Raw genomic sequence first — 12,046 nt, 5'->3', positions numbered from 1 at the left:
CACAAAACGTGTACATCTGTGTCTACACAAATATCTGTCTGTATCCTCTGTATCTATGTCATCAACGCCAGTCTACACACACACACACGGGTTACATTTGTCCTCACATGGTAATTTTAATCATTTCAATTTAGCATTGATTTACATTCTTGGAGAACCTATAATTGGTGGATTAGACTCTGTTGCACACGACAGTTCCCATACTAACAACAGCTACTATTCATTTATTTAACAAAGATTTAGCACCTACTGTCTACTCTAGAAGGAGCTCTGGTGGTGCTGTGGTTAAAGCATTGGGCTGCTAACTGAAAGGTAAGCAGTTCAAACCCACCAGTTGCTCTTTGGGAGAAAGATGTGGCAATCTACTTCTGTGAAGATTGACAGCCTTGGAGACCCTGTGGTGCATGCACTTCCACTCTGTCCTCTAGGGGCGCTGTGAGTCAGAATGGACTCCATGGCAGTGGGTGTGGTTTGGGCTTTGCTTGTGTGAAGATTGACAGCCTTGGAGACCCTGTGGGCAGTTCCACTCTGTCCTCTAGGGGCGCTGTGAGTCAGAATGGACTCCAGGCAGTGGGTGGAGTTTGGGCTTTGCTTCTGTGAAGACTGACAGCCTTGGAGACTCGGTGGGGCAGTTCCATTCTACCCTCTAGGGGCGCTGTGGGTCGGAATCGAGTTCATGGCAGTGGACGTGGTTGGAGCTTTGCTTTTGTGAAGATTGACAGCCTTGGAGACCCTGTGGGGTAGCTCCACTCTGTCCTCTAGGGGCGCTGTGGGTTGGAATGGACTCAGTGGCAGTGGGTGTGGTTTGGTTTGGTTTGGTTTCAATAAGAGGTTGGAGTGCCCAGGTAGTGTAAATGGTTAAGGTACTCAGCTGTTAACAAGTCTACCCCGAGGCACGCAGAAGAAACGTCTGGGGGTGTACTTGTGAAAAAACAACCAGTGACAGCTCTATGGAGCACAGTTCTACTCTGCAACACACATGGGGTCTCCATGAGTCAGGGTCAACTTGACAAGGACAACTGGTGCAGTAAGAGGTTGAGTCAGGCTTAAAGCCTTGGTTTATCTGATTCTAGGCTGGGACTCTGAGCTTCTGATTGTGGTCCAAGCTCTATAAAATGCTAGCATTACCAGGAGAAAGCCACCAAGAGGGGAACACTCGTAATTTACACAGCCCATGCCCACTGCAGTACAGGGTCCCAGACTGTCAGGGTCTCATCCAGCCCCAACCCTTCACCAACTAGTTACCCATATTTCCAACTTTATCTCTCCACCCATGCAGTCTCAGAATACAAACTAACCACTCAAGGTACCCTCTTGCAGATCTAGGTACAGAGCTAGGTGAGCACTTGGAAAACAAGATTTAAGTAGGCACACATCATACAGCTAAGTGTGGGTGCCTCCCTAAACTGTGTACCCTAAATTAGACATCACATCCACCTCATCCTAATACTAGGCATATCCTTTAAAATAGCTAAGAGTTGCTTCCAGATCATACCAAAACCAAACCCAAACCCATTGCCTGGGAGTTGATTCTGACCCACAGCACCCCTAGAGGACAGAATGGAACTGCACCACAGGGTCTCCAAGGCTGTCAGTCTTCACAGAAGCAGAGCCCAAACCACACCCTTAATTCCAATTCACAGCACCCCTGGAAGACAGCATGGAACTGCCCACAGGATTTCCAAGGCTGTCAATTTTTATGGAAGTAGTTTGTCTCATCTTTCTCCCATGGAGTGGCTGGTGGGTTAAAACTGCCAACCTCTTGATTAGCAGCTCAGCGCTTTAACCACTACACCATGAGAGTGCCAGCCTCTTACTACCTCAGATTGCTTGAGCCTGTTTTCGCACATGTAAAATAGGGATGCTGATAGTCATTTATCTCTTTGGGGGGAGGATTAAATAAAGCAATGATTCTGTCTTTCCAAAGAAATACTGACTGGATGTCCTGTGGTTGGTTGTACCTAGGTGGCAATTTATGTAAAAGAAAGCCCAGGAAGTTGAAGGGGCCACTTCCTTCAATCAAAAAAAAAAAAAAAAAAAAAAATCCAACATGGCAGCTCTCTCCTTGCGTGAGAAAGAACATGAGCCAGAAGCACGGAAACGTGTGCGAGAAGCCAAAGGTGGGGACTGTGATGGTGAGGACGCTGAGCTGATTTTCGTCAGGGTGTATCATGTTGATAAAGATGCTGACATTCACTCTGTGCAGGGGATTTCCAATCCAAAACCAGTCATTTCAAACATTTTGAACAGAACCGTCCCAGGTCCATACTCAAAAAGAAAGAGAGGCTACCCCAGTCAAGGTTCTCGTCACACATGGCAGCCTGAGAATCACGGAACCTTTATGTCCAAAGAGGTGGCCTCCTTGCCAGATTCTCAAGCTGGATTGAGAGCCACAGATGATCCTGTTACCAGTTTTTCCTCCCCACGGGGTCACAGAAGGAGCTTCCCCCAGTCCATGTCTCAGAATTCCTCAGATCTGCTCTCCTGGATTCAGCCTGTGGTTGGCACTGCTCTTTCTGTAGATGGTGCAGGTGAGAGTGCTCCCGGTGCAAAACGATGTTCCACTTCAGATGTGAACAGTAGAAATGGAAACCCATCAGCGGTCTCTCCTACACTGAACTCGAGTACACCCTCAGATGTTCACACCTCATCAAGTCTGGGTCAGAATGAAGCATCGTTTCCTCGGGCCTGCACAAACGATAAGACATATTTGAATCTTAGGAATCCCACCACAGAAAATAGCTTTAGAAGACTGGTGGACATAGAGTTTTCAAGACAAGCAAGTCAGCACAAGACCACTAACTCCCAGAAAGGAATTCCGGTCGTGTTACTTCGTGACTTCTACTACGGACACCATGACGGACATGGGCAGCCTGAACAGAAGACTCACACGACCTTTAAATGCTTCAGCTGCATGAAGGTCCTAAAGAACGTCAGGTTCATGAACCACATGAAGCACCATTTGGAACTTGAGAGGCAGAGGGGGGACAGCTGGGACAGCCACACCATCTGCCAGCACTGCCATCGGCAGTTCCCCACTCCCTTCCAGCTGCAGCGCCACATCGAGTGTGTGCACATCCTCCAGGAGCCGTCTGCTGTGTGTAAGATCTGTGAGCTGGCGTTCGACACGGACCAGGCTCTCCTACAACATATGAAGGACACTCACAAGCCTGGAGAAATGCCCTACGTGTGTCAGGTTTGTAATTACCGGTCGTCTGCCTTTGCTGAGGTGGACAGCCACTTCAGAACCTGCCATGAGAACACAAAGAGCTTGCTCTGTCCGTTCTGCCTCAAGGTTTTCAAAACAGCAAACCCGTACATGAATCATTGTTGGAGTCACTGGAAGAAGAGGGTCTTTCAGTGTTCCAAATGCCGCCTCCAGTTCTTGTCCTTGAAGGAGAAAATGGGGCATGAAACTAAGAACCACCAAACGTTCAAAAAGCCAGAGCAACTGAACAGGTTGCCTCTAGCAACCTGGGTTATTAATCAAACTTCAGATCAATGAGGATCAAGAGATGCAACATCCACTACTGTGAGCAACAGTGACCCTGGCTGTCACGTGTTGGAACTGAAGAGAGTAGCTCTGAGGACTAGATTTTCCTGACTCCCTTGCAGCTAGAGTTCTGGCTGAAAGTTCTGTTCTACCAGCTCACAGGAACTCTGAAAGCAGAGTTGAGGCTAGGCCATCTGCATATTTTGGCTTCAGATTCTAATGAGCAATCTTATCTCACGTAGGGTTTCCCAGTGACACTTCTGTGTCTACGTAGCGTAAAGAAGTAGCCCAAAACTCTGTTTTGCCCCTTCCTAGTCAACCCACCCCCTACTATTCTGACTGATATGGGCATGGAATACTTTTGTTGCCTGCTTTGAACTTGAAATAAATGAAATCACACTACAGGTTTCTTGACTCTGACTTCTTTTAAATGTCTGAGATGCATCCTTCTCAGGTGTAGCAGGAAAGCATTCTTTTTCATTGTTGGATGGCATCCCATTGAACAATTACAGCAGTTTATATATCCATTTTCCCTTGAGGCTGATTCTTTTGCTACTTTGAATGAAACTGCTATAGATGTTTTGTGCATGTCTTTTGCTGTGTGTCTGTACTAATTTCATAGCTATAGGATGAATGCTAGAATGGAAGAAGACTACCTCATCTTCCACAGAGAAGCTGGATTGAAACCACTGATCTTTTGGTTAGCAGCCAAATATTTTGACCACTGGACCACCAGAGCTCTTTTAAAATTACCAAGGCCATGAAAAGTAAAGAAAGTCTGATCAAGAGTCCTAGACTAGAAGATGCTATGGAGACTTGATGACTAAATGCAGTGTGGGACACTCAGGTCATCACAGCATTGTGCACTGTGGTGGTTATGTTTGTGTGTCAACTTGGTTAGGCCTGGTTGAGAGGCTGGGCAGCTGGATGTAGTAGCATTCCCCATGATGAGACTGGTAATCAACTCCATGGTGGAATCTACTATGAGCAGCTGAGTAGCTGCCTTTGGGGTGTGGACTGCTTCCTGCATATAAGGAGAAGTTTTGAGAATGGTCTCTAGCCTATGGCACACTTGGACCCTGCATGTAGCTGTGTCATTGCTCAGCAGCCTGCTATGCTCTGCCAACCTTGGGACTTACAATGGACTTAAGTTAATGGCCTGCCGTGTGGTTTGGTAACATCGGGACTGTGCCTTTTTACTTGTCCACCTTGGGGCTGCTCAGCCTCAGCAGCCAGCAGCTGTCTGAGTGAAGAAATGCTTCTAGCTCCAATAGGCCGGGAATAGGAGGCAGAGCTGGACCCCAAGGTTGAGGGGTTTTCACCCAGCCCCTAGAGCCTGGCACTTTGAACTTGAACTTAAAGCCTCCAAATTGTAAGAATAAACTCCTGTGTGTTAAGGCCATCCCATTTGTGGTATATTCTTGTCAGAGCGGCACTAGGTAACCAGAACAAGAAGAACGCCCAAACTAAATGCCCATCCTTCATTAGTTTGGAGCAACCAGGTGCCCATCCACAGAGGAATGGGTCAACCAGGTGCCCATCCACAGAGAGACAAGTCAACCAGGTGCCCATCTGTGGAGGGATGGGTCAATCAGTTGCCCATCTGTGGAGGGATGGGTCAACCAAGTGCCTGTCCACAGAGGGATGGGTCAACCAGGTGCCCGTCCATGGGGGGATGGGTCAACCAAGTGCCTGTCCACAGAGAGATGGGTCAACCAATGTCCGTCCACAGAGGGATGGGTCAACCAGGTGCCCATCCACAGAGGGATGGAGTGACCAACTGGGGTCCTTAGGAGCAATTGAATACTAGACAATGTAGAAGAACAAGGATGAATCTGTAAAACATCTCATGATGTGGATGTACTTAGAGGCCATGATGCTGAGTGAAATTAGTCAGTCACAAAAAAAGGCAAATGTTGTATGAGATCATTGTTGTAAAAATTCAAGAAAAAGGTTTTCACATAAAAAGAAATATTCTTTGATGGTTACCAGTGGTGGGTGGGGAAGGAAGGGTAAACCATTAACTAGAGGGTCAAAAAAAATAAAAAATAAAACCATTGCCATTGAACTGATTCCAACTCATAGCAACCACCATTGGGTTTCCAAGGCTATAAAGCTTTACAGAAGCAGACTGTCCCATCTTTCTTGCACAGAGTGGCTGTTGAGTTCAAACCTCTGACTTTAACAGCCAAATGTCTTAACCAGTACACCACCAGAGTTCCTTAACTAGAAGGTAGACACGTATTAACTAAAGTGAAGGGAAAGCAATGAATGAATGGATGAATGGATGCAACATGGTGAACTGGCTGGAAGAAGCCCTTGAGTGCAGTGGTTTAGTGCGCAGCTGCTGACTGAAAGATCAGCAGTTTGGACCCATCGGCGGCTCTGTGGAAGAAAGGACTTAGCAATGTGCCTCTTTAAAGAAACTCCATGGAGGCAGTCCTACTCTGTCCCACAAGGTCGCTGTGAGTCAGAACAGATTTCACAGCAGACAACAACAACCTGGGATGGAATCCAGGAGCAGAAACAGGACACCAGTGGGAAAACTAGTGAACCTGTGTAACGCCAGGAGTTTAGTTAATAGTTAGGTACCAGTGTTGGATGATTTCCCCCCTGGTGGTGCAATGGTTAAAGCACTTGGCTGCAGCACTTGTAACCCTCCAGATGCTCTATGGGAGAAAGATGAGGCAGTCAGCTTTCGTAAAGATTGACAGCCTTGGAGACCCTGTGGGGCAGTTCCACTCTGTCCTCTAGGGGCGCTATGGGTCAGAATCAACTCCACAGCAGTGGGTGTGATTTGGGCTTTGCTTCCATAAAGATTGACAGCTTTGGAGACCCTGTGGAGCAGTTTTGCTCTGAGTTCATTGAGTTGGAATCAACTCAATGGCAGTGGGTTTGGTTTTTTTGTTTTTTCTTGTGCCTAAAAGCAAATCATTAGGGAGAATATGAAATACTTGGAATTGAATGCCAGTGAACATATTGTGGGGCCAAAACTGGGAGACAGTTTAGTCAGAAGTTAAGGGAAATTTATAGCATTAAATAAAGTAGAGAGGTTTCAAGAAATGAGGTAGGCATTCATTTTTAAGAAGCAAAGAGGATCAAGAGAGCAAACTTACGGAGACAGGAAAAAAGAGAATACTAAAGTGTGGAGGAAATACATGAAAGAGAGGAGAAAATAACAGAAGAGGGAACTGGAAGCTGGTTCTTTCAGAAGTTCAGGAAGACAAATGCCAGGCAGAACTGGCCATAGGAAAAGATTGATCCACTGAGGAATGGATAAGCAAAATGTGGTCCACAGACACAATAGAATAAAACTCTGCCATCAGAGAAATGAAGTCCTGGTGCATGCTACCACATGGATGAACCTTGAAAACATCATGCTGAGTGAAAGAAGTCTGTCATGAAAGGAGGACGTATATGATGTGACCCCACTAACAGGAGATATTTAGACTAGGCAGGTGTATAGAGACCTGTGTTAGACTGAGTTCTCTAGAGAAACAAAACCAGTAAAGCTTATAGAGAGAGAGAAAGAGAAATTTATCTTAGGAAAATGGCTTGCACACTTATGTTGTTGTTGTTATGTGCCCTTGATTCGTCTCCGACTCATAGCAACCCCTCCTTGGGTTTCCAAGGCAGTATCACTATGAAGTAGATTGCCCAACCTTCCTTCTGAGGAGTGGCTGGTGGGTTTGAACCGCCAGCCTTCTGGTGAGCAGTCAAATGCCTTAGATTCTATGTTACCAGAGCTCCTTATAGAAGCTGGCAAGTCCAAAGTTCTTGGATCAAACATCAAGCTGGAGGCTTTTCCTGACTCTCACAGCTGCAGGGGCTGAGGAGCTCAAGGTTGGCAGGCAGTATCCTGGCTGTTGACTCTAACGAACGACGAATCCAAGATCTCCAGGCCGAATGGTGGATTGTTTGCTCACGGACAGTTGTAGGCAGCACAACAGGATCCTGATCCTCAGAAGAGTGTCTCTTCCCAGGATGTCCATAGATACACTGGAAGCAGGCCACACCCCTAGGGAGACACACTTCCAATGGATTGGCTGCTCAAAACATACAGATCTGATCCCATCATTTGGAACAACCCACATCACAATTGCTTAAACCACACAGAATTGTGGTTCAGCCAAGTTGACACACAGCTCCAACGATCACAAGACCCAAGTTTATTAGTAGGGGTGGGCAGGCAGGAGTGGAACACTGACCTGCTGCTAAGGGTGATGGGAAAATTTGGGAGTGACTAAAGGTGCTGGTCGAACCATACGGTGAACGTAACTGATGTCGGTGAATGGCACATGGGAAGATTGTGGGAATTGCAAATGTGTTGTTACTTCTGTATTTACAATAACAATAAGTTAGGAAAAGGAAAAATGAAGAGGCACCTAAACCAGGGGTCAGCAAAGTTTCATAAAGGGACAGATAGTAAATACTTTCATCTTCGCCAGCATTAGCCCAAACCCACTGCCTCTGACTTGATTCTAATAGTGCCCCTAGAGGACAGACTAGGACTACCCCATAGGTTTCCAAAGCTGTAAATCTTCACCGAAGCATAGCCCAAACCAAACCCACTGCCACTGAGTCACAGCACCCCTAGAGGACAGAGGGGAACTGCTCTAGAGAGTTTTCAAGGAGAAGACTGCCTCATCTTTCTCCCTTGGAGTGGGTTTGAATCGCTGACCGTTTGGTTAGCAGCCCAATGCTTTAACTACTGTCCCACTGCAGCCCCTTTGCCAGCCTTGAGGCCTGGTGGAAGTTAATGAGCTCTGCTGTAGCCAGAGAGTAACCACAGAAAACCCCTAAATGTGTGAGTGTGACTATATTCCAATAACCACCACTTATCTGCCAGTTTGTGGCCCTGTGGTGGCTCGACTGTGGCTGTGATACTGGAAGAAACGTCATGCCACTCTGAAGACTAAGGTGCACTTGCCCCAAGCCGTGACATCATCAATCACCTCCAGCATGTGGAAGCTGATCAATGAATAAGGAAGACTGAAGAAGGAGGTCTGGTGGTGTAGTGGATAAGGCATTTGGCTGCTAACCAGAAGGTCAGTGGTTCAAACCCACCAGCCATTCTGTGGAAGGAAGATAGAGCAGTCTACTTCCATAAAGTTTTAAAGTCTTGGAAACCCAATGGGGGTCGCCATGAGTTGGAATTGACTTTATGGCAGTGAGTTTAGTTTAGAGTTTGAAGAAGAATTCATACACTTGAATTGCAGTGTTGACAAAGAATATTGAATATACTATGGACTGCCAGAAGAACAGGGAGCTCCGGTAACCATGTGGGTAAGGCATTTGGCTGCCAACCAGAAGGCTGGCAGTTGAAACCCACCAGCTGCTCCTTGGGGGAGAGATGAAGCAATCTACTGCCATAAAGATTTACAGCCTTGGATACCCTATGGGGGTTGCTATGGGTTGGAATTGACTCAATGTCAACCCCACCCCCCCGAGAGAAAAATGAACAAATCTGTCCTGGAAGAAGTGTAGTCTGAATGCTCCTTAGAAGCGAGAATGGCCACACTTCATCTCTCGTACTTGGGTCATATTGTCAGAAGGGACCAATCCCTGGAGAAAGACATCATTCTTGGCAAAGCAGAACCAGGAAAAAAAAAAAAAAAACAACCTCACTGCTGTCTAGTTGGATCTGACTCATAGTGACCCCTCCTTGGGTTTCCAAGGTGGTATTGATCGCTATGGAAGTAGCTTGTCCAACCTTCCTTCTGAGGAGCGGCTGGTGGGTTTGAACTGTCAGCCTTCTGGTTAGCAGTCCAACAAAACAGAAGATCAACAAAAGAGAGGAAGACCCTCAGTGAGACGGAGTGACAGGTGGTTTACATTTGTCTGTCAACTTGGCTGGGCCTGGTTGAGTGGCTGGGCAGCTGAACATATTCCCCATGGTGAGATTAGTGATTAATTCCATGGTGGAATCTTTTGGAACAGCTGAGCTGCTTTGGATACGTGGTCTGCTTCATATACATAAGAAACAGTTTGGGGAATGGTCTCCAGCTTATGGCACGCTTGGACCCTGCATGTAGCCGTGTCATTGTTCAGCAGCCTGCCATGCTCTGCTGACCTTGGGACTTACAATGGACTTGAATTAATGGCCTACCATGTGGTTGGGTAACATCAGGACTGTGCCATTTGATTTGTCAACCTTGGGCCAAGCCTCAGCAGCCAGTAGCTGCCTGAGTGAAGAGATACGCCTGGCTTCAGTGGGCCAGAAGCAAGAGGCAGAGCTGCAACCCAGGGTTGAGGAGTTTTCACACAGCCCCTAGGGCCTGGCACTTTGAACTTGGACTTAAAGCCTCCAAATTATAAGAATAAACTCCTGTTTGTTCAAGCCATCCCATTTGTGATATATTCTTGTCAAAGTGGCACTAGGGAACTAGAACAGAATTTGGTACCGAGAGTGGGGTGCTGCTCTGACAGATACCTGAAATGTGGAAAAAGGAGTGGAGTGAGTCCTTGACCTGAGACCCTGGCAGAGAGACCTTGGCATATGGCATGACAGACGGCAGGAGCAGAGCCAAGAGACCGGCATTAAACAGAGACAGCCTTACCAGCCCACGTAGGAGAAAGCCGGTGCCATTGTACAGGCCACTTACTGGCAGAGTGGGTTGCCTTCAGGCATTAATTGGTGAAGAGACTGGCATGAAATGGAGTAGCATGTTGGCCGGCCCACGGAGCAAGAGGCAGAGCTGAAGCCCAAGGTTGAGGGGCTTTCACCCAGTCCGTAGAGACTGGCACTTTGAACTAGGACTTCTAGCCTCCAAACTATAGGAGAATAAACTCCTGTTTGTTCAAGCCATCCCATTTGTGGTATATTCCTGTCAGGGCAGGTAATCAGAACACACAGTGACTGCAGTGCTTTGTTCTGTTATACAAAGGGCTGCTATGAGTTGGAATCAATTCTATGGCAGCTAACAGCAATATATCTGGGGTGGAAATGCAACTTTTCAGCAAGGCGTCGAACTGGAATTACCTGGTTTGAACCACGTGGGCCACTCAGGGACTCTGCAGTTATAAGACAGTGATGGGTTTCTATCACAGGAAACCACATGGGGCATGCCCTGGAGGGCCATTTACGTACAAACCTTACTGAGAGGCTGTAGGGTGAAATAGGAAAGACCTTGTTAGAAACTGGGTGAAAGATAAAGGAGGAGGAATGTATGGATGCCAAGGCAGCCAACCATGCAGGCTATAAACTGGCCTTATGGCAGGGCCCTGAACATAGGTGCATGGGCCAGCCACAGAGTCAAGTTCCTTGAGCATGGAGCAGGGAGCTGGGGTGGCTGTGGAAAGGGCCCACGCCTGAGGATAATGACCGCTGCCCCGGGGAGGTCAGATATATCCCTGAACCTCTCTGGAAGCTCTGGAACTGGGGCGCCCCAGACTCTTCCGGGGGTTCCTTCCCTACCTCCCCCACCTTCCCCACTCCCCCTTCCTGCAGCCCGACGCTGCAAGCGCCAACAGTCGCCGCTAGGGGCGCTCAGGTGCGCGCATGCGCCCCACGGCCCCCACAGGGCTCGAGGCCTGTGGCTCAGCAGCCAATCAGAGTCCGCAGCGGGCGCGCGTGCGGATTAAGCGGCTACAGTGGAGGCGGGGGCGGCAGCGGCGGCGCCTGGGCCTGAGGAGGCGTCGTCGCCACGGCTTTGCCCTGAGCGCCTCGGCCCCGCAGCGCCGCCGGGAGCCCGGGGACTCCGCGGCCGGCCGGTAAGGACCTGTGCGGGCAGCCCCGAGGGAGGCTGGCGGCCCGGCGTTCCCGGCTCCCCCTCAACGGGCGCCTGGTCCCCGCGGGCCTCCCCTCCCCCCACGAGGTCGCCCACTGGGGACCCGCGCGCCCGAGTCCTGGCGTTTTTCGGGCTCAGAGCCCTTAGTGCGGTTTTCCCTTTTCCCATCACGTGTGGCTCTCTGTCCACCGCAAGTGGGTCCCACTCACTGCGTGCCTGCCCGGCTCTGATGCAACCGGCTGAGCTCCTGGACCAGGCTGGCCCGGTGGCCTCCAGGCGTGGGATGCGGGTGGCTCACAGCTCGGGGGTTGCTTTTCTGAGGCGGCTCCTTTGGAAGAACAGGTTCTTTTGGGGGGGGGGGTAATACAGGCGCACCTCGTTTGTATTGCGCTTCGCCTTATGGCGCTCCCCAGTACCGTGTTCTTTACAGAGTGCAGGTTGGGGCCACGAGGCGGTCTGCCAGGTGTCGTTTTTCCGACAGCTTTCGTGCGTCTGTTCCCCATTTTGGCCATTCGCACATTTCAAACTTTTTCGTCATGCATTTGCACACTTAATAGCCTACTTAAGAAAAATAAAATAAAATAAAAAATAAAACACCACTTCCATGGAGTCTGTTCCAACCCAGAGCTGCCTTAGAGGACAGAGTGGATCTGCCCCAGAGGGTCTCCAGGACTGTCATCTTTAGGGAAGCAAAGTCCTAGCCAAACCCACTGCAGTGGAGTCCATTCCGACCCACAGCGCCCCTAGAGGACAGAGTGGAACTGCCCACAGGGTCTCCAAGGCTGTCAATCTTCACAGAAGCAAAGCCCAAACCACACCCACT

General features: G+C 48.8%; 1 protein-coding gene across 1 annotated transcript; it reads left to right on the top strand.

Annotated features, from left to right (window-relative positions):
- The first annotated feature begins 2,050 nt into the window (after positions 1-2,050).
- On the top strand, positions 2,051-10,976 carry LOC103212814 (zinc finger protein 280A). Its single transcript, XM_007958752.1, is given in 3 exon segments — positions 2,051-2,531; positions 2,736-3,532; positions 10,944-10,976. Coding segments are annotated over 3 exon segments (1,311 nt in total).
- The last annotated feature ends 1,070 nt before the right edge of the window (positions 10,977-12,046 follow it).

The sequence above is a fragment of the Orycteropus afer genome, unplaced genomic scaffold (assembly GCF_000298275.1).
Source record: "Orycteropus afer afer isolate SDZICR_OR568_19922 unplaced genomic scaffold, OryAfe1.0 scaffold01117, whole genome shotgun sequence".
NCBI classification, from domain to species: domain Eukaryota; kingdom Metazoa; phylum Chordata; class Mammalia; order Tubulidentata; family Orycteropodidae; genus Orycteropus; species Orycteropus afer.
This window is presented reverse-complemented; position numbering and strand designations above follow the sequence as displayed.